Source organism: Urocitellus parryii, chromosome 9, assembly GCF_045843805.1.
Source record: "Urocitellus parryii isolate mUroPar1 chromosome 9, mUroPar1.hap1, whole genome shotgun sequence".
NCBI classification, from domain to species: Eukaryota; Metazoa; Chordata; class Mammalia; order Rodentia; family Sciuridae; genus Urocitellus; species Urocitellus parryii.
In genome coordinates this window covers 138,699,167-138,722,081 of record NC_135539.1, presented here as the reverse complement: position 1 = coordinate 138,722,081, position 22,915 = coordinate 138,699,167, and the positions used below count along the sequence as shown (strand labels likewise).

Sequence of the window (22,915 nt, the reverse complement as noted above, 5' to 3'; positions counted from 1 at the left end):
AAATCCATATGCAACAAAATGAAACTGAATCCCTTTCTCTCGCCATGCACAAAAGTTAACTCAAAATGGACCAAGGATCTTGATATCAAATCAGAGACTCTGCGTCTGATAGAAGAAAAAGTTGGCTCCGATCTACATATTGTGGGGTCGGGCTCCAAATTCCTTAATAGGACACCCATAGCACAAGAGTTAATAACAAGAGTCAACAAATGGGACTTACTTAAACTAAAAAGTTTTTTCTCAGCAAGAGAAACAATAAGAGAGGTAAATAGGGAGCCTACATCATGGGAACAAATTTTTACTCCTTACACTTCAGATAGAGCCCTAATATCCAGAGTATACAAAGAACTCAAAAAATTAGACAATAAGATAACAAATAACCCTATCAATAAATGGGCCAAGGACCTGAACAGACATTTCTCAGAGGAGGACAAACAATCAATCAACAAGTACATGAAAAAATGCTCACCATCTCTAGCAGTCAGAGAAATGCAATTCAAAACCATCCTAAGATACCATCTCACTCCAGTAAAATTGGCAGCCCTTATGAAGTCAAACAACAACAAGTGCTGGCGAGGATGTGGGGAAAAGGGTACTCTTGTACATTGCTGGTGGGACTGCAAATTCGTGCGGCCAATTTGGAAAGCAGTATGGAGATTCCTGGGAAAGCTGGGAATGGAACCATCATTTGACCCATCTATTGCCCTTCTCTGACTATTCCCTGAAGACCTTCAAAGAGCGTACTACAGGGATACTGACACATCGATGTTCATAGCAGCACAATTCACAATAGCTAGACTGTGCAATCAACCCAGATGCCCTTCAATAGATGAATGGATAAAAAAAATGTGGCATTTATACACAATGGAGTATTACGCAGCACTAAAAAATGACAAAATCATGGAATTTTCAGGGAAATGGATGGCACTAGAGCAGATTATGCTTAGTGAAGCTAGCCAATCCCTAAGAAACAAATACCAAATGTCTTCTTTGATATAATGAGAGCAACTAAGAACAGAGCAGGGAGGAAGAGCAGGAAGAAATGATTAACATTAAACAGAGACATGAGATGGGAGGAAAAGGGAGAGAAAAGGTAAATTGCATGGAAATAAAGGGAGACCCTCATTGCTATACAAAATTACATATAAGAGGTTGTGAGGGGAATGGGAAAATCAACAAGGAGAGAAATGAATTACAGTAGATGGGGTAGAGAGAGAAGATGGGAGGGGAGGGGAGGGGGGATAGTAGAGGATAGGAAAGGTAGCAGAATACAACAATTACTAATAGGGCATTATGTAAAATTGTGGATGTGTAACCGACGTGATTCTGCAGTCCGCATTTGGGGTAAAAATTGGGAGTTCATAACCCACTTGAATCTAATGTATGAAATATGATATGTCAAGAGCTTTGTAATGTTGTGAACAACCAATAAAAAAAATTAAAAAAATAAAAAAAATATAAACAAAACGTGTTGAATACTCCAATCTCATTGCTTCCTAATAATTTTACAACTCTTTACTGTTACCTATGTGCCTTTGAGCACATAGGTAACAGAAAAGAGTTGTAAAATAGTGTCTGATGGCACACTGCTGCATTGTGGCTGTATGTCACCTCCAACTCCAGCCCAGGTGTTTTTGAGTATTCTGTGAGTTATGAACAGTAGTCAAACATGGCTAAAGCTGCAGCAGGACCCCTGTTGCACAACTTGTCATTGCAATTATTAGTATTCTATTTATTTGCATTGGCAAAGCCAATAATTTATTACTGTCAATATTTTTTTCAGTCATTGTTAAAGTCTCTAGTAACCAGCAGGAAGTGAATATTGTTTAATATTTCTAAAATGTTTTCATATTACAGACATCTTAGGTTACATACTATCACAAATTGAGGCTCAGTGGTCAATCTCTGATACTACCACAGCACTGTGGTAAAACATGCATTCATATCTTCAAAAGGAAAATGCACACTATGTGAATTTCCTTTTTTCATTGCAGCATAAATGTCAACCAGAATCTGATGTTGAGCCATATTTTGTACATTTTAAGATGCCTGTTTTCATTTTTAAATTATTTTGTGCTTTTGCTCAATTTTGTATGCTTACCCTGATGCTGCTGCTGTTGCTAATGAATATATTTATCAGAGGAGAGATACCACAGGAAGCTGAAGTAGACATGCTAAACAGATCCAATTAATCTTTAAACTAGAAAGGAAAAGTTGCATTTCTATTTTCCAAAGGATTCTATGCATTTCCCATTAATTTCTCATTTTGCTAATCTTCACAGTGGTTAATTTTAGTCTATTTTATGAGATAATATCTTTCTATAATTGCCTAGTATATTTGACTTTAGTCTTCAAAGAGTCTGAGGTGTTTCTACCTTAGCTGGACTGGTATTTTATAGTTTTAGTCTAGAATTTTCATGTGCCACTTTGTCCCAAAATTTAGAACTTGCCCATAATGCTGAGATTAGACATAAATTGTAGTAACTTCCAGGACTTTTATCTCTCCCACATATATGCAAGAAAATATGGGGTATGTATGTGTGTTTGTGAGTGTGTGTGTGTGTGTGTGTGTGTGTGTGTATTCATACATACATACACATGAATATTACTCAGTTTTAAAGAAGAATGAAATTATGGCATTTGCCTTGCCAGTAAATGGATGGAACTAGATACTTTCATGCTAAGCAAAATAAGCCAGTCCCAAAAAACTAAAGGCCAAATGTTGTCTCTGATATGTCGATGCTAACACACAATAAGGAGAGGGGAGGTAGGACTAGAAGTTCATTGGATCAGACAAAGAGGAATGAAGGGACGGGATGGGGGTTGGGAATAGGAAAGACAGTAGAGGAAATCAGACATAACTTTCCTGTGATCACATTTGAATATACAACCAGTGTGACTCCTTATCATGGACAACCAAAAGAAGGGGATCCTAATTAGGATAAGTTACACTCTATGTGTGTATAATATGTCAAAACACACTCTACTGTCATGTATGTCTGAAAAGAACAAATTTAAAATATGAAAAAATAGACAATGGGCTGGGATTGTCAGTACTCACAGTTTTTCTTTTTTTAGGTATCAAGTCAAACTTTTAAACGGTTTTATTTTTGAAGGACATTCACTGAATGTTTTCCATGTGAGGAAAGGGGAGGTAGAAAAGAGATGATGTGAAGTTTAAGGTCCGTTTCTGAAAGCAGGCAGAATTTGTGTCCATTTGTCATCTCCCTGTGATTATTCTGAGTAATTTACCTGGTGTGGCCCCTACTGGCCATTCCTCTGCTGGTACTGACTGTGCTGATGTCTTCCACACACCCCTGCTCCCCTCCTGTCCTGACCAGGCAGAGAAGCCTGCTCATTCATCTGGGAAGAGACCCAGTACCGTCCCCTCTGGCCTTCCAGAGCCTTGCACTGTGCTTGCAGACCATCTCTTCAGTGGCTCCATAGGAAAACAAAAGGGGAGTGAAACCTTTTATTTGTTTGGTAGTTACCACATTAGAGGAAACAAACCATATCCCCTTTAGGTGATAAAGTTAATCTGGTAATATTCACTTAATTGTCAAAGAGAGACTTAGAGTGTGTGAGTTTCTCAAGGGCTGGCTATCATTCTCTTACATGCAGCTTTTTATAGCCATTGAAATAGACATCTCAGAGGAAGATGTAGATGCTTAGAATTTGGTGATAAGAGAATTATCATAGAGGTGCAAGTCCATGTCGCTTGAGACACAAATGACAGAATTGCTGAAGAAACAAAGAATACAGTGTACTTATATTCTAAATAAATAGAAGCTGAAAATGCTTCCTGACTTGAACAGCTAAGGTTAGAGACCAAAATTTTTGAAAAGGCCTCCAATAACTGTAGACCAAAAGAAATAAGCAAATATTTAGAGAATTGAAATGATAATATTGAAGTATATTTAATTGTAGAAAATTTTATTTCATTAAAGCACTTCGTGATTTGTAAGTAGCAAGTAGAAGTAACTGTTTTGTATAGGAACTTAATAATAATTGCATTTCTAAGTAGATAAAGGAACTTTGTTTGTTCAGTTACTTAGGCATGATGAAAGAGATACAAAATATCATAACCTGTCAATTCCATTTTTTCAGGGTGACATTTAAAGTAGATGTTTACATAATAGTTGATCCTAGGACATTGGGTAAATTAAACAGCTTTTTCTGTCTGCTTGGTGTAATTTCTAGAATGTGTAAGTCCCTTTCTATATTCTTTCAGCTTATTGAGAGATTTGTTCCTGTAACTTAAGACTTTTATTCTTTGTTCAGATTAAAAAAATTGAGACGGCTAATAATGTTTTATTGGTCATTGAAATATCAATGATAGAAACTCATAAGATCCATCCTAAAAACTGTTTCTTACAAAGAAAAATAGCAACAGAAGACGCTATAAGGACACTATCACACTATCCATCAAAATTTAAAATGCAGTCATGGTTTGACTGTTTAATCCCTCTTTGTGGAATAAGCCTTGCCCTACCCCATCCCTCCATGTGTACAAATAATATATATACAAGGTTGTTTTTTGCACTGTTGGTGATAAAAAAACAAATGAGGAACATCTCAAGCATTCATACAGGAAAGTGATTAACTCTGGCGTAGCCTCATAATTAAATACTACATAGCCATTTTTTAAAAATAAAGAGGCAGCTCTTTACATCCTGAGAAGGAAATGTTTCCAACTTATATTGTTAAGGGGGAAAAAGCAAGATGTATAACAACATATACAGAATGCTCTCTTTTTTATAGGAAAGGGGAAAAATAAAAAAAAACATACTTTTTTCATAAAACATTGGCAGGGTACTAGAGAAATTTTTAAGAGTAGTCATGAAGTTATGCAAAAGAAACAAGGGGGCAGATATGGAGGACTAGTTATGTTGCGGTAGTGTTTGGATTTTTCAATTGTGACTGTATTATCTTTTTTAAAAAAGATAACAATGACAGCATGATTAAAATTAAAAAAGGAGGGGCTGGGGTTGTGGCTCAATGGTAGAGTGCTTGCCTAGCATGTGGGAGGCTCTGGATTCTATCTCCAGCATCACATAAAATTAAACAAATCATGTCCATCTATAATTAAAAATATTTTAAATTTTTTTTAATTAATAAAGGAGACAGTTTATCTCAAGTAAAGAGGCTGGCAGCTTTAAACACAAAATTTGCCTTGTCACTCTGTAGAAGGCTGGCTCTGAAGGGCTTCATTCACTTTAGAACTCAGTCATTCATGCAGAGGACTAACAGCATGAAGGAATTTTTTTGACATTCTGACCAAATGGTACTCATTCACATTTTACCTGTATATATTTTCCTATAGATGCCAGAGGAACAAGCTTTCTGTGTTTTGGTGAAAATCATGTATGACTATAAATTGCGAGACCTCTACAAAAACAACTTTGAAGATCTTCATTGCAAATTCTATCAGTTGGAAAGACTAATGCAGGTAAATAAAAATTAGGAACCTTTATCATTCAGATTTGTTATCAAAAAAGCCTAACAGTGTTGATGAGCAATGATCAGTTCTAAGAGTTTAGTGAAACACTACTGAAAATGTAAATAGATTTGGTTTCTGACCAATATTTACATTGATCTTAATATCACAATGTATGTATTTAGCTACTTGACTATTTATAGTTTCATGTTTTAAATATTCAATTTTAATACACTTTGAAGTGAGATTATAGTGAGTTAATCCAGTGAGAAGAATGATGAATATTATTTGTAGAGAAATGAATATATATGCCAAATAAAAAATTCAAACAAATAAGATCTTTCTCCATACTAATTAGTACTACTACCATATTTGGATCTACAGAGGACACTTGGAAAAGACAGAAAGAAGTTGGTAAGAGAATAAAAAGCACCTGGAATACCATACTGTACGAACATAGTTTAATTTTCTTCCATATAATTTTTGTATCCCAAACATTGTTGTTGATGTGCCTCATAATAGTTTTTATAAATGTAGTTGTGTGAGAAACATTCTTTTATATGTATTAGATATTATAGAACAAAATGGTAAGCAGGGCAAAATTACTCACTAGAGTTGATAAATAGAGTTATTAGGTAGTTTTGAAATTCTACTCACAATTGGAAATCTTAAATTTTTAATGGATCTATTCAGCATATTTGTATGACTTTCTAAAGGAGGTGTTGGGAGCCCAGAAAAATGTGAGGGAAATAAATGAATGGATTGATGTGTATGTGAGATAGCTGAGGAAGAAGAGTAGTGGAATGTGAGAATAGAAGATGCTGGTAGATGTTCATTGTCATGGCCTATCAGGAAATCCCCCGGTGTCTAAAAAGGACGGTGAAGCCAGCTGGAGACTGAAAGTCTGGAAGACCAGGGGAGTAAGAGACAGAGTTTACAGGGAAGTAGGGAGCAACTTTATTGAGAAGAGTCAAAGACCTTACATATGAAGAAGAAATGGAGAGAAAAACCTATCAAATGAGCCATAAGACCAATGATGGATGAGTGTGGAGGGGGAACGATTCTGGTATCTAGTAACAGTGGGCATTATAAAGAAATAGGTTCTTTTTTAAAGATTCAATTTTACCAAGTAAATATTGGAGTTACTTACTATTTACCTTTGTTTCACAGAAGTTTATTTTTCAAAGGTTAGTATTACTGAGGGCTTTGAAAATAACATGAATATATATAGTACTTGAAGAGCAAGTTTGTGATAGTATGAAGAAACTCAGCCTCTTTTATCTATTAGCACTTTTTACTTGTTAACTCTTGATGACCAATTGGAACCTTGGCATATTTGTTTTTCAGAGAGCATGTTATATAAAAATGCTTTATTTTGTTGTTGTGATCTCTTTATGAAAACAAAATGAACATAAATTTGTACATCCTTGCCTGTATTTTGGTTATTAAAATAGCTGATACTTTGTACTTGGGTTTCATGATTTTGAAAAGCATTTGCTTGTTTAACTTGGGAAGAAATTAAAGCTAGCATAAAGGCATGTTTGGGAGATATTCAGCTTTATGTGTTACACTTTGCACAATTTCACTTTGCCATTTTTGATATATTAAAAATAAGTTTTTACTATGTGGTTATGCTTTTGAACTTCCTAAGTGTTCAAAAATACATAGAAATGACATTATAGACCCTAGATGATGTTGATATTAGATGGTATCCAAAGAGACGTGTTTCTTTTCTGACCAGCTAAGAGGTGCACCTTGAATGGGGATGTTGTGTTGTGACCCTATGTCAAGATATTCTTAAGACTGTAGGTGTTTTGTCAGACCCAGCATTTCCCAAAAAATAAGAACACTCAACTGAGCAAGAGATGATCAGCTTTTTGTTTATAACAAGTCAATTATCTGTCATATGATCAGTTCTGTTATCACTTCTGTGTAGTTACTTAAAATGCAACCAATGCTGGAATACAGTGAAATTGACCACAGAAATCTTGCTATAAACTGCACATGTGGCAGGAAGTAAAACTTCTTCAGTGTTCCGCCTCCTAAGTTTTTCATTTTGACTTTTAGGAACAGCTCCCAGACCTGCACAGCCATTTTTGTGATCTGAATCTGGAGGCTCATATGTATGCATCCCAGTGGTTCCTCACTCTCTTTACTGCCAAGTTTCCGCTCTGTATGGTGTTCCACATCATTGACCTGCTGCTCTGTGAGGTAGGCTGAGCCCAGCTTTCATTACCAAGCCAAAATAGAAACCTGTTTCTATTTAAAATGGTTACAGTATGATATAAATCCATATCCGATGACAAAAAAAGCTCTATTGAAATATTTAGTAAAGATTTTTCTGTAATTTTATCATTTGTGCAGAATAAAAATAGTAAGGCATATACAATTCCACAAAGGAAGGAGAGGTGGTTAAATTTTATATCATTAAATACATATATCTGTGTAATAGTGTATTATCAACGTAACAGACTTTTAAAGTTAAATGAATTTTGAATGAGGTGTTTTAATATCAATGCAATTCTAATAGTAAATATAAGTGATATTTTTGCAGTAATTAATTCCTCTATTCATAAGATATATCTGTGTATGTATTTGAGGTTCCTGCCAGATGATGAGAAAAGTTTTAGGTCATATAACTATGTCTTTATTTTATTTTTTGAAGTGTCGGGGATTAAACCCAGGGCCTTGTGCTTGCTAAGCACATGTTCTATCACTAAGCTGTACCCTCGGCCCAGTTATACTTTTAAGCAGTAGAATAGTTCAGAACACAGTTTGTAAAATTACTTAGGTATTTGTTCATTTATTTTATTATTTTTAGTTCCTTAGGTGGCTATGATTATTTATTTTGTGTGTGTGTGGATGGTGCTGAGGTATTCTCTCCACCACTGATCCTTCCAGCCCTACTTTACTCTTTAAGAAATAAGTATTACACATTTTATATTTACCATCAAATGTTTGACAATTAGCATTATAGGCAAGTTACTGAGTGAGAAGTATGTGTTTCTTTCTTTTTTAAAAAAAAAAAAAACGAACTTGGTGACTTTCAAACCAATGTTAGCTATTTACCTTCACAGAAACTTTTGGCCAATGTACACATGGACATACATTTCATTCAGTCTAAAATGTTTTTATTAAGCTACTTATGTTCACAACTCAAAAGAATCATCTATTTTGTGTAGCTACCTTTTTAAAATTCAGAAGTTCAATCAACATGTATAGTGTGTAATACGTAAACACTTCATTGTCTAGAAATCATGTAAACTAAATAATTACTCTTCATTTTATAATTAAATGAACATGCCTGGTAAGAATATTACTAGTCAAGTTCAAATCAAGTCCTCTAGCTTAATATATACACACACACACACACACACACACACACACACACACACACGAGCGCTCCACCTCTGAGCCACACACAACCCCCCAGCCCAGTCTTCAAGGTCTTTGTTTAGCACTTATGTAGTACCTGCAAGTTGTGGAGCACGTTGTAAGCATGTAAGATTTTGACTCATTTGTAGCATCTTTGATAAACAAGAGAGACCTGATGGGCTCTCAGAAGAGATTCTTGAATCATAAATATGTAACAGCTAGGGAAGCTGATTCGTAACACAATAATTTCCCTATTCATTTTACTTACAAATTAGTATGTAAAATGCCATTCTAAATTTAACCTAAAGGAAGAATGCAGAATTGAAGCTAAACCCTATTCAAAGTCAACATGGTATCATCATAATTTACATGAAGCAAATTTAAACATTTGTACTAAAAATGCTATTTGACCTGTTTGTCCCAATTGGTGTGGTGATTAGTTCTGACTCACAAACGTTAGGGCAATATGCTTTAAAGGCAAAAACCATGTTTTTGGGTATTGTGAAAACTAATACTAAAAATTAGTCTTGATAAATAAGTCCTCGTGGACATTATTATATTGAGTTAAGGTTAGTATTTCATGACGTTTTGTAAAAACAAGAAATTGGGAAGTATGGCATTGTAATAGTTTCTGCATTCTATATAGTATGAGCTTGCAAATATTTGTTATCATTGCTTCATTTTTTCTGAGTTTATCTAATTTCATACTAGATTAGTTCTATGGTATTTATTATAGAAAAGGAAATGAAATTAATGTTCTTAATCATTCAGCTAAATTGGATTTTCCGATCACTTTTTGGTAGAGTGGTAATGCTGTGGTCTAGTTCACTGGAATGGTGACTTACTAAAGTTGTCTCTGCCTGGCACCTGTTCATGGTTCTTCTAGAACCTAGATTCAGAATTGCTCAGGGAATTTCATCTTGAAGGTACTTAAATTTCTAATTTCAGTTGCTAAGAAAATTTCACAAAAGCAAACTAAATTCATAAGCCTTCCCATCACTTGTCAACTGTGATTCACAATCACAGTGGGAGAAGGATTTTAATGTTCATTAAAATTAATAAAAGCATCATAACTATTATTTTCCTTCCCCTTTAACCTGTTCTCTGTAGTAGTTAAGGAAGTTGCATAGCTTTCCAAAACATGGGGGTGGGTTTGTAATAACACCATCGTAATACCCAGAGAAATAACTGAGTGAAGTCAGTTTTCAAAATAAACTTTATTGGGAACAATGTTTTAGTATGCTCCAGGATGTTCGTTCTTTCCACTAACTTGTCTTTGTCAAGGGTTATTTTGCAAAGGAAATTTTGAATAAACTTTTACTTCCTGCCTGTGTTTTTTCTTTGCCCCTTTCCTTCTTTTAGTTAATAAAATATTTATATCACAAGCTATTCTTTCATATGTGATAGAATATTCTAAGAAATGGTAACATAGTCATAGATTGTCCTTTAGATGTTTGTTTTGTCATAATTTTCTCTCTTTAAGAAAACAACCAAATTTTGATGGTTTGAATCAATATTTAGTTGCAAATGGAAGGTTATGAAATTCTCAAATGGAAAGGTGTTGATTTTTCAAAGTTTATCATTTTGACAAAAATTATTGTTCTGCAAAGCCTTTTACCCAAGGATTCTACTTAAAGTAAAAAGGAAAGACCTTCCTTGGAGAGTTCCCTTCCAGAAGGCCTATTGTCATGGCGTGCTTTCCTACCTGCCTTATGTCCTTTTAAAGAGTTCTTTCATCTTTCATCCCCAGATTGAAAATATGAAGCTAATTTAGCAAGAAGGGAATAATTTTATAGATACTGACAATGCAGTCTCACTAAAAAAACCCAACTCCCCCCCAAAAAAAAACAACAGCAACAACAAAAAAAAAACCTCCTAGTTATTAATAGCTTTACCTAAAATGTTTACTTAAACTGGAATATATTGCAACTAGGGCTAATTCCTAAGTTTGGTGGAAGATGGATCACAAAAGAATTTGAAACTAGAGTTAAAAAATACATCCTCTTATATTAAGATGAATAGAACTCTCTGTAGATTGTCTTTAGCCAGTAATTGAAGTGAAAATCATTTTTTAAAAGTCTGTTTTATTTTCTGCCTCTATTTGGAGAGATAAGAAAAAAGCTAAATGTGTTAACATTTAAAGTGTAAATGTTGTGATGTTAAACTATGAAGAATAAAAACACTGAACTTTTAAAAATAATTTATTGAAGTATAACAGAATAAAAGAAAATATATAAAAATAGTATAAAACTTGAGAGTTTTTCACAAAAATGTACATATTAAGGTAACCAGCAACACCCACATCAAAAAAGCAGGATGTCATCTCATGTCAGAAGCCCGCCTTCACTACCCCTTTTTAGTAACTACCTCTCTGAAGAAAGATCACTATTCTTTTAACACCATAGATCAGTTTTGCTTGTTGTTAAACTTTATGTACATGCAATTTTGGAATATGTATGTTTTTCTGTTTTATTCCTCATATTTGTGAGATTTATCCTTATTGTTGCATCTTCCCTTGGCTTATTTGTTCCATTGTGTGACTATACTATACTTTATCCATTCTTCCATTCTCTTGTCGACAGACATTTGAATCGTTTCCAGCTTAAGGCTGCTACCAACATTCTTGAACTTACTTTTGGTGAATATAGATGTGTATTTTTGTGGGTACCTGAGAGTGGAATTGCTGGATTGGGATGTGCACATGTTCAGCTTGAGGAGATAGAGCCAAACAACTCTACAAAATATCAAGACTATTTCTTTTTAAAAGTTTTTTTTTTTTTCTTAATGCAATAAAGGTCTTTCTTTCTTGTGGTCAAAGACAGGCTTTATTTTGTTTTTAAAAGTAGATACTGGGTCAGACTATAGTTCATGAATATACAATGGAATGAAACTCATTTGGTGATAAAAGTGATTCACTTGATGTCTGAAGCTGCATACAGAAGAGCTGGCCAAGAGCTGGATTGCTTTGTGTTTATCCTGATGGGGAAAATATATCACAGTGTTCAGTTTTAGAAGAAGCAGTATGGAAACAGGTATAACAAGGGAATTAAGATATTGGCCTTTTTAAGTCAAGTCTTCTTGGATCATCATTTTGAAGTTAGTTGTTGTATATGTAAGTTTCAGTGTCTTTATTTGTAAAATGAACCAGCAATACCTATCTTTCATGTTTTGTGTAAGAACTGAGACTGTGATATAAAATGCTTGGCATTATGCCTAATTATCAATTAATAAGAATATTTTTCTGAATGGTGTTTATCTGTATAGCCCTTCTAGTTACTTCTCACTTTTTTTCTGACTGGCTTTCTATTCACCTTTTCCCCTCTAGTTGAGATACTTCTTTGTTGAAAGCAAAATTTTAGCCAGTGACCTTAATGGAAGTTGTATTCTTTCTCAGCAGTGTTTCAAATAATTCTCTAAAAAAAAATTTTTTTCCCCTTTCCCTTCACCTTCTCACAAAACACATGAGGAAAACTCCAGTATTTCTCTGAGTCTTGACAGGATAACTGACAGCTGGTGTTTGAAGTTGACTCTTCCCAGATAGTTCAATTCTTAGATTACCAAATATATTCAGCTTTATATAGTAACTTGGCATTTAATGAAATTGACCCTTTAAGTTATAGTGTATCTCCCTGTGTTTCCTTTTTTAGGATGATGGGGGGAAAAAAAACATTTCTACATTGTTTGATTAGATACCACCAGGTATATTTCCCCTTTCAAGGCAGGTTTCTGAACTTATCTGCAGAGTTGATTCATTATATAATATTCTCCCTTTATACCACCAATTTTCTCTAAAACTTCATCAGAATGAGCTGATATAAGGAAGATTAAAACCTCTCACAGACATACATGTTTGTGAAAACTCTAGTAGCCACAAGATTAAAGAGAAAGAAAAATGCTTTAACTAACCAATAAAAAACTATGTAGGCTACTTTTAAGTTTTATGTATCCACAGAAATTTTCAGGACCAGAAACTGTTTCTGAAATCTCTTTCCTGAATCATGAAAGAAATCCCATTCAAAATAAAATAAAGTACTTAGGAGTAAACTTAGCTAAGGAAGTGAAAGACCCCTACAAGAAAATTACAAAATACTAATAAAAGAAATTGAAGAAGACACTAAAAAATGGGAAAACTGCCCATGTTCATGGATTAGAAGAATATCATTTAAAAATGCCTATTCTATCTAAAACAGTCTACAGATCAGTGCAGTCCCTGTCAAATTACTAATGACTTTATTCACAAAAGTTTGAAAAAGAAGTTTAAAAATGTATATGGAAGCACAAAAGACCCAAGTAGCTTAAATAATCTTGAGCAGAAAGAGCAAAGCTGGACGCATCACAATACCCGATTGCAAGACCACTACAGAGTAGTAATAACAGAACAGCATGATATGGCATAACCACAGGCATACAGACGACCAGTGGCACAGAATGGAGATCCCAGAAGTAAATCTATACTTTTACAGCCAAATGGTTCATGACAAAGATGCCAAAAACATGGATTGCAAGAGGAAGTCTGTTGAACAAATGCTGCTGGGAAGACTGGACATCCACATGCAGAAGACTTGAAACTTGACCTCTCACTTCTTACAGAAGCTAACTCAACAGGGATCAAAGATCTTACTTTGAGACTTGAAACTTTGAAACTGCTAGAAGACAAAAGGGGAAACATTGCAAGATATTGGAATCAGCAATGATTTTCTGGCTAGACCCCAAAAGCATAGGAAACAAAATCAAAAATTAACCAATGGGATTATATCAGTCTAAAAAAACTTCTGCACAGCAAAGGAAGCATCATCAGTACATGATGGGACAACCTGTAGAACAGTGGGAAATACATTGCCTTATTCTTCTGACAGAAGGTTAATGTGCAGAATATATATCAAGAATTCAAAAGGATTAACAGTAAAAAATAAATTACTTAGTTTAAAAAAAGGGAAAAAAATTAAAAAATTAAAAATAAATTTTAAAAAGGGAAATTATCTGAATAGACCTCAAAAAAACAAAAAAAAGATACAAATTGTCAACAAGTGTATATAAAAGTGCTTAATATCACTAGCCGTCAAGGAAATGCAAATCAAAACTGTAGTGAGTTACCATCACTTCCCAGTTAGGATGGCTGTTATTAAATAAACAAACAAGCAAATAAATAAATAAACAAACAAACAAACCACATGCTGGTTATCCTCAGCAGGAGGAGGAACTCTTACATATCATTGGTAGGATCATAAATTAGTATAGCAACTATGGAGCACAGTACAGAGGTTCCTCAAAAACTACAAATAGATGTACCCTATAATCCAGTATCCCACTCCTAGATATATATCCAAAGGAAAGGAAATCAGCATATAAAAGAGATTCCTGCATGTCCATGGTTATTGCAGCACTGTTCACAATAGCTAAGATATGGGATCAACCTAGGTGCTTTACAACAGATAAATGGATAAAGATAATATAGCATGTATATACACAATGGTCTATTTTTCAGCCATAAAAAAGAATGAAATCCTGTTATTTGCCATAAAATGACTGGAACTCAAGAACATCATATTAAGCAAAATAAGCCAGACACAGAAATACAAGTACCTCATATTCTCTCTTATATGTGGAAACCAAAAAATGTTTACCTGAAAGTAGAATAGTAATTACTAAGAATGGGAGAAGGATGCCAGGGGATAAGGGGAGAGAGTTGGAGAATGGTGGTCAGATGGGTTCAGTGTACGCTGCATGGATGGATGGAAAGATCACATTAAAGCCCATTAGTATATATAGTTAATACAGTATAATACAAATAATAATATAAGACCTTATTACTGGACCCCAACTTTTTCCCACATAGAAGAATCTTTATAGTTCTTACATCCACTGGCTTAAAACTCTTTTTTTAGGCCATCATTAAATTTGATCTCACGAGCAGAAATATCTAGTTAAAATGGAAGAACCATTGTCTGTGCTTCTTAAGACTTTTAGAAAAATGAACCAACCAACCTATCTTCCTTCCTTCCTTCCTTCCTTCCTTCCTTCCTTCCTTCCTTCCTTCCTCAGACATTTATTGAAATAAATAAATTAAAATCTAACTTAATGCCAGGCGTTTAACTAATGCCTGTTTAGGTATACAACAATAAAGAAAAGGTAGATAAAACTATTGACCTCATAAGGTTTTTGTATTTGTAGAAGAGACAGACAATAAACAAATGGTTAAGTAGGATAGATAGCATATCAGAATTTAAAAGGTATATGGAGAAAAATAAAAGGAAGGAAAAGAAATATAACAGATCTTAACAGGGCCTTTTGACCCTCATAAAGACTTTAGGTTTTACTGGACAATGATGAGAAACCAGTAGAGAGTTTTAAATACAGGAGTGGGGTGCAAGGATATACATTTGATTCTGATCACTTAGGTTACACTGTTGAAAAAATATTGTGAGAGTGGGTGTGGTGGTGCACACCTGTATTCCCAGCAACTCAGGAGGATGAAGCAGGAAGATTGCAAGTTCAAGACCAGCCTTGGAACTTTGTGAGAGCATATCTCAAAAAATAAAAAGGGCTGGGGATGTAGTCAAGTGCTAGAGTGCCCCTGGGTTCAATCCCCATTTTATGGTTTGGTTATAAGTTGTTCTCCAAAAGCTTCTGTGCAAATGAGAAATGTTCAGAGGTGAGATGATTAGATTGTGAGAGCTGTGACCTTATTAGTCTATCCTAGTTTAAGTGGACTAGCTGGATAGTAACTGTAAACAGGTGGGTTGTGGCTGAAGGTGGTGAGTTACTGAGGGCCTGCCTGGAAGTGTTCATCTTCCCTGCCTTCTTCCCTCTTCTCTGCTTTCTGGCCTCCATGCCCTTCCATCGTGATGTTCTGCCTCACCTTGGGCCCAGAGCAATGAACACTAACCTTGCAGTAAACCCCTGGAACCATGAGCCAAATAAACAATTCTTCCTCTAGAATGTTCTTATGAGGCATTTTGATCACAGTGAAGCAAAGCTGACTAACAAGGAAAAAACTACTGCAAGGACTCGAGGGGGATGCATTCCAAGTAACCTGGGTGGGGGACTATGGTTGTTTAGAACAAGGAGGTGACAGTGAAGGTGGTAAACAGTGGTTGAATTGTGGACAGCTTTCAATGGTAGAGGCAATAGGACATGCTGATGAATCAGCTAGGATGAGTTTATGTTCCCTTTTAATGTAAAGGCTAAAGGAAAGAATGGCTGGCTCCACCACGTCTGTGCTTCTGGGAACATATTAGAAACACTGTTTTTATGGAATGACTGAGAAATGTTATTGTTACTGACATTTCTCGATCATTTATTCTGATAGTGCTCATGTTGCACTTTCTCTGTAGTGTTATATTCTAAAAGCAGGTTTTGATATCCATGGGAACATTTACTGTTAATAGTTGGTGTCTTTAAATAAAAATATAGAGTGAAATAATTATGAAAGATAAACAACAGGATAGTAAGTGTGTCAGACTTTCTACCTTTAAGTAAAGGTTTATTCTTATTGCATCAGTAAAATCAGAACATGCTACTTTGTGGATTCACAAGGACTATGTAGCTTGGACCTGTTCAATAATCCACAGTATTTGGTTGTTGTGTTCTTAGTTCTCATGATCCTTAGAAAAAGGATCACTGACTTATAGTTAAATGGTGACAAAAATTTTGTTGCCCTAATAAAAATCTTCCAGTTCATAATGAATTTAATAACCAAAGTTACTTTGTAGTGTTGTTGTTGTAGACAAGCTTTTAACAGACCAGCCACCTAACGGTTCTTTCCACCTGCCCTCCTGGCTCTTTTATTCTGTTGTTGTTCAAATAACCCATAGAAAACTTTGTAAAAGGCACATCAGATTATGTTACTGTTACGTCAAAAACCCTGCAGTGGTTTCCCATTAAGTAACACATGTATCATTTGGCTTGGTAATCTTGCCCTCCTCCTCCCTAGTGATGTCTAAGAGTCTTACTGTGCTTTGATATCAGTCTTCTTTCAGTTTCTGAACGCTTTAGGTTTTTTCAAGATGAATTCATGTGTGGATTCTTTTCCTTCTGCCTATAATATGTTCCTTACTCTTTCCCTGGCTGCGTTTCCCCTCTGTGGTTAAATGTTGCTTCCTGTAAGCAGCTTTCCTTGACCATCCATTCTTAGGGAGGTGCAGCCTTTTACCTCCTCTGAGAATACTCTGTGGTTTGTGGTTCTTTATCTGCTTTGTATTACTTTTCCAATGGTTTCCCTAACTAGGTTTTAATTTTCCAAAAGGAAGAACTATGTCTTTTTTGTGTACTACTGAATACCTAGTATCTGTTCGATATATGATAGACACATACAAAGTATCTGTGGAAGAAAAATAGAAAAGAAGAATTAGTGGACAATTTTCTTATCATTGACAATTTTTATCATTGTCATTTAAATGCTGAAAGGCAACTTACTTCTTGAGTTGTACAAGCAAAACAATAAATTTATTCCTTTAGGGATTCCTTTCTTCTTAGTTATTTTAAGAAATATAAACCAAGACATACAGCTCAAATACAGTGGAGGTTTATAATAAATATAGAGGAAATCCAGAAAAAGTTAACCTGGTTCCTATGGAAGAACAGGCACTAAAGTAACCCAGGCACTCACTCTATGAATCAGAGAATTGTCCTTTTCCTAACCTACTTCTTTTTGGCTTTGTGTAGGTCCTAAAACATCTTAGAAAGGTCTGCATGACATTTTAACTCTGATGCCAATAGTTTTTAGCAATCTCCTTATGTAGCTTTTAGATAAAATTCCTAGAGAGAATCTGGGTGTTCTTCTACATATTTTAAAATAAGTCTGCATAGTCATAGGTCACAGGTATGGGTCCTCTTTGGTCAGTTGTCCATCTCTTGATTAGTATGCTGTGCAAGGGATTGGAGTGGGGTGAGTCACACGACCTGCAACCTTCATAACAGGAGCTGTACCTGGAGGCAGATTTCCCGAGAAGGAATGTTGGTGAATCTGTCACAGAAAACATCTTGAGTGTATAAGTAGCTCCTAGGCTTAAGTTCTTAGTGTCAGCAGCATTGAAAGTAGGTGTTTGATAAGCATATTTACAAATAAAACTCATTCATCTCAAAAACAAGTCATATATCTCTTAGCCATGGGTATTTATTTAATTAGATTGGACAAATGGTTGTGAAATAGGGTAGAATCTTTAAAATTACAATTTGTTCCTCAGAATTGTAATGGTGCTAATACCTATAAAGTAAATTGAAAATGAGATCTTGTATTATAAAGTAGTTAATTATCTTTGCTGTCCTGTTTGAGGCATACCCAAGTTTTGTTTGTTTTTGGAGCTGGAGATTGAGGGTGCTTTATCACTGAGCTACACCTCCCCAGTCCTTTTATATGTGTGTGTGTGTGTGTGTGTGTGTGTGTGTTTTAGTTGTAGTTGGACACAATACCTTTATTATTTATTTATTTTTATGTGGTGCTGAGGTTCAAACCTAGCACCTCCAACATGCTAGGTGAGCACTCTACTGCTGAGCCACAACTCCAGCCCCACCAGTTCTTTTTTTAATTAATTTTTTTTGTTGTTGTAGATGGATACAATTCCTTTATTTATTTGTTTGTTTGTATAATTATTTTTATATGGTGCTAAGGTTCTAACCCACTGCCTCTCCTATACTAGGCAAGTGCTCTATCACTGAGCTACAATTGCAGCCCCCTCACCCAAGTCATTTATTTATTTATTTGTTTGTTTGTTTGTTTATTTATTTATTTTTGAGGCCGGGTCTTGCTAAATTACTGAAGTTCTAAGTTGCTCAGGCTGGCTTTGAACTTATGATCCTTCTGCCTCAGTCTCCCAAATTGCTGGAATTACAGGCATGCACCAACCACATATATACCCAATTTTAGATGATAACCTCTCAGGCTTCTCTTTGTCACAGAGTTTTGAGGCTAGAATGTTGGAGAATTCATCAATAAGAGTGTTTCTCGACCATGCACTTTACTCAAAACTGGATACATTGTTCTACTCCGAACAGAGTGCTGACCTTCACATCTCTCACACAGTTGGCCAATTTAGAAATAGGTTTTTGGTTGTTTTTGTTTTGTTTTGTTTTGTTTTTTAACTCACACACGTCTGATGAGTCTTGACCTTTGTGTTCATGGCAAGCAGATAGTTTTGTATCTCTTATGAAATCATAATTATACCTGGTGTATGTAATCCCAGCAACTCAGGAGGCTGAAGCAGGAGGATTGCGAGTTCAAGACCAGCTTCAGCAATTTCAGGAGACCTGGTCTCAAAATAAAAAAGGACTCAGGATAGAGCTTAGGAGTAGAGTACCCCTGGGTTAAAAAATTAAAAAAAAAAGGAAAGAAAAAGAAAAAGTCGGGTGGGGGGAGAAAGAGGAAGGAGAAAATGGAAGAGGGAAGAGAAATAGGCCTCATAAGCTATGCTCATTATAAGGGTGAAGTCTTGTCAGTTCTCAGCCTCAGTTTGAGTGTCTCATCCAGGACTGTTGATCTCTTATCCCAGGTGCTCCTCCCATCATGAGCAGGATTTCTCATGTGAATTCCCTTCTCCTGACACTCCAGGCACTCCACTCCAGCTGCCCTTTTCATGTACTTTATCATCAGCATTCATCATGTGGCATTTTAACCAAATAAGGATTTGACCTTTTCATCATTTATCCAGGGCCTCTTAACTTATACCTGGACATTCCAATACTAGAATTGCTACCATCTAGTGGTCCAGCTACCAGGACAAGAATGCTGATTATGGGCTTGGGATGTGGCTCAAGTGGTAGCGCGCTCGCCTGGCATGCGTGTGGCCCGGGTTCGATCCTCAGCACCACATACCAACAAAGATGTTGTGTCCGCCGAAAACTAAAAAATAAATATTGAAATTCTCTCTCTCTCTCTCTCTCTCTCTCTCTCTCTCTCTCTCTTAAAAAAAAAAAGAATGCTGATTATATTGGTTAAAAAGAGGCAAAATAGGACCTTCTGGTTTCCTACTTTCTGGGTTGTCTCACCAGACCATTCAGAAGCTGTTCTGTTTTAGAAGTCCACTTGACATTTTAACTCTCATCCATGTACTAGTACTATAGACCATTGTATTCTTCTGTTCTGAGGAATAATGCCAGAAAACTTTCCATAGTTGAATAGAGCTATTTCCTGCTGGCTCATTGACCTATTGGATTGCAATTTGGTCCACATCATAGTCTGGTAACAACATAGTAGTTGTTTCTTAAAGTATTACATTGTTTCTTGTAGAAGTACTTAAAGTATCTGGTAATATGTTTCTTACTCAAGGAATGGTCCTGTTGTTCTCTTAATATCCCAATGCAGGTATGCACTACTTCAGACTAGTTCTTGTGGTTTGCTAATTGACAGTCAATAATTCATTTTTAAATAAGAATTCTTAATACAGAAGAAAATATGTGCGTTCTTAGTGTTTGGAATGTCTGTTATTTAAAATATTATTCACTAATAGCAACATATAACTCTTGTAAAAGAAAGAAAGATATCTTATAGTTCTGAAAAACCCCTAGTTTATGTGTCCTCTATTTTCTCATGAAATACAATCAAAACACATTTTTCCTAATCATTAATAGTCTCTCAATAGTTTAAAATAAATGAGTTGAAGTTAATATTGCTGAATATATTTAAATAGTAAGAGTTAACTTGAAACCCATCACGTTTTTAGGCTTCTGAAAAAACAGGTCACCTTTCGAAACTCCATGTGGCATTGCCTATTCACCCGTCTAGAAATATGAACCAGTTTTTAATGCTTTGGTAAAGATAATTCTGGATTTTCTTTGAAGATCATTAATAAACCTGAATTACAGATTATCCCCTTCATTACAGGGGATGTAGCTCAATGGTAGAGAGCCTGCCTAGTAGGCATGAGGCCCTGGGTTTGATCCCAGCACCACACAAATACAATAAAAAGAAATAAATTGGCCCTTACCAAAATTTGTGTTTCAAGATTATGTAAAAACAAACAAACAAACAAACAAACAAACAAACAAAACACACTGTCAAGAATGTGGTGGGATGAAGAATGGGAGAAAGTATTTACAAATCACATATCTGATAAAGGCCTTGTGTCTAAAATATATAAGGAACTCTTCTTACAACCCGATAAAAAGACAAGTAATGTAATTTTAAAATGGACAAAGTATCTTAATAGACATTTCCCCAAAGAAAATACAAGTAGTCAATAAAATAATGAAAAGATGTTTAATATCATCAGCCATCAGGGAAATGCAAGACAAAGCCACACCCAATACTCTGCAAGCCTACTAGAATGGCTACAATAAAAAAGATGGATTAAAAACGCTGTTGAGAATGTGAACCCAGGCACAGCAGTCCAGGATTTTGGCTGGAGGAGGCGGGTGAGGATGGGTGTGGGGGGCGACAGAGAATGGAAATGCTCTGGAATTAGTGTTGATAGTTGTACAACCTGTGACTATTAAAAAAACAAAACACTGAAATGTATACTTTAAACGGTCAAATTTTATCTGTTTTATAAAACTTAGAGTAATAGGAAATACTTGTTAAACATAAGAAGTTCTAGAGGCTCATCTCAGGCACAAGATTCTTTCCCCTGAAGCCCTAGGAAATCTGTATGCCTAATAAATATCCTCAGGTTTTCATTTCCTATTAAAAGAAAGCTGTTAACAGTTGTATGTACATAGTCCTTGAAATGTACCCAGATTAAAGGATGGGTATTTTTTGATCACTTTAATCAAATGCCAACAACATAAGCAAAGAATTACTGGGGTGCAATTTTCTGTTCCACATGGGAGTCACTGAATGATCTAGGCTTGTCCTTTCTCTGGAAGAGAAAGAGTGAGGTGGAGAGGCATGAGGTAGTGCCCCTTTTTCATTTCTTTGAATTCATTAGTTTTACAAATTCTAGGAAGTAAGCTAATGTCCAAGGTAATGAATTCAGAGAAACAGGAAATTTACAGGAAATATCCAGCAATGTTTCCGTGGTGGTTTTAGTGTTGATTCTGGGGGTAAAACCTTGATGTGCAGATTTTTTTTCAAGGTTTGTTAGTTATGTGTTACCATGGGCCTATCAACAAAGCCAAGTTGACAAAGAGCAGATGTGTATTTTAAGAGCTAAACTTCCTCAGCAATAGTCTCTGGATCAGATTTGTTTCATAGCAGTGCTGCAGCAGGACAAATTGTTATTAAAAATAGGCATACATTTTATTTCATGAAGATTTAGGAGAACAAGGTGGATCCTTTTAGTGTAAGCATTTGACAAATAGAGAATGAAGGTGGGTCTGCCTTTTCCTGTTAAGAGTACCTGTGGGCTTATTCAGATGTGTGCTTTCAGTGAGTTGGAAAATGTATATGATCATTAATAGCACCCTATAAACAATAAGCTTAAAATTCTCTTGAAAATCTGAAAGTGTTCCTTTCCCCAAATTTAACACAGGTATTTAAAAATTCTATTCACAAGTACCTTTTTTTAAAAAGAGGGGGAAGTACATCTTGATACTCAATAAACTCTTTATGGTTGATTCCAGTCACTCATACTTTGTTTAAACCTATTTCTTTCTTTAACAATAAAAATAGATAATCAAACTTTATAGAGTCCACTCCTACATGGACAGTTTATTAGAATGGTTTTGCTGCGTGTCAGCCCATGTGTGCTGTAGAGCAGATGTTCTGTTCAATTCAGGTCTGGGAATGTGATTTTGAAAAGCTCTTCTCACTTCCCCACTTTTTCTGAAGCTTGTAGTTACACTATTAGCTGCTAACAGGCATCCTCTGTGCCTCAGCTTGAAACATGGGTTTCTATCAAATGGAACTTCAATGCTCGCTTGGACTTGCTGTGTGCAGTGGACCCAGGGTGAGCCCTTAGCCAGCATTTATTGTGACTATTTTATGCCAGTCATAGTACTTGATGATGAGGACACAGAACCAATAGACATTCTTGGAAAGATACAGGTTTTGTGATCAGATAAGATAAGATGATTCTTATATTACTTTGGATCTTATGAATTTGTAAGTCTGAAATTATTAAATATTATCAATTTCCTGTGCTTCAACCTAATAGTGTACTGATAATAGTGATCCCTTGGAGATAAGATCATAAGAACCATGTCTAATTCATGAAGATTTAGGAGAACAAG

At 35.3% G+C, this 22,915-nt stretch overlaps 1 protein-coding gene across 5 annotated transcripts in view; it reads left to right on the top strand.

Annotated features, from left to right (window-relative positions):
* The window catches only part of Rabgap1l (RAB GTPase activating protein 1 like), a 628,203-nt gene that overhangs the window by 394,497 nt on the left and 210,791 nt on the right, over positions 1–22,915 (top strand). For all 5 annotated transcript variants that reach the window (XM_077803024.1, XM_077803022.1, XM_077803023.1 and 2 more), the window contains 2 exons: positions 5,324–5,449; positions 7,505–7,648. In XM_077803024.1, the coding sequence (XP_077659150.1) occupies positions 5,324–5,449; positions 7,505–7,648 (270 nt within the window). The remainder of the gene's footprint in view (positions 1–5,323; positions 5,450–7,504; positions 7,649–22,915) is intronic.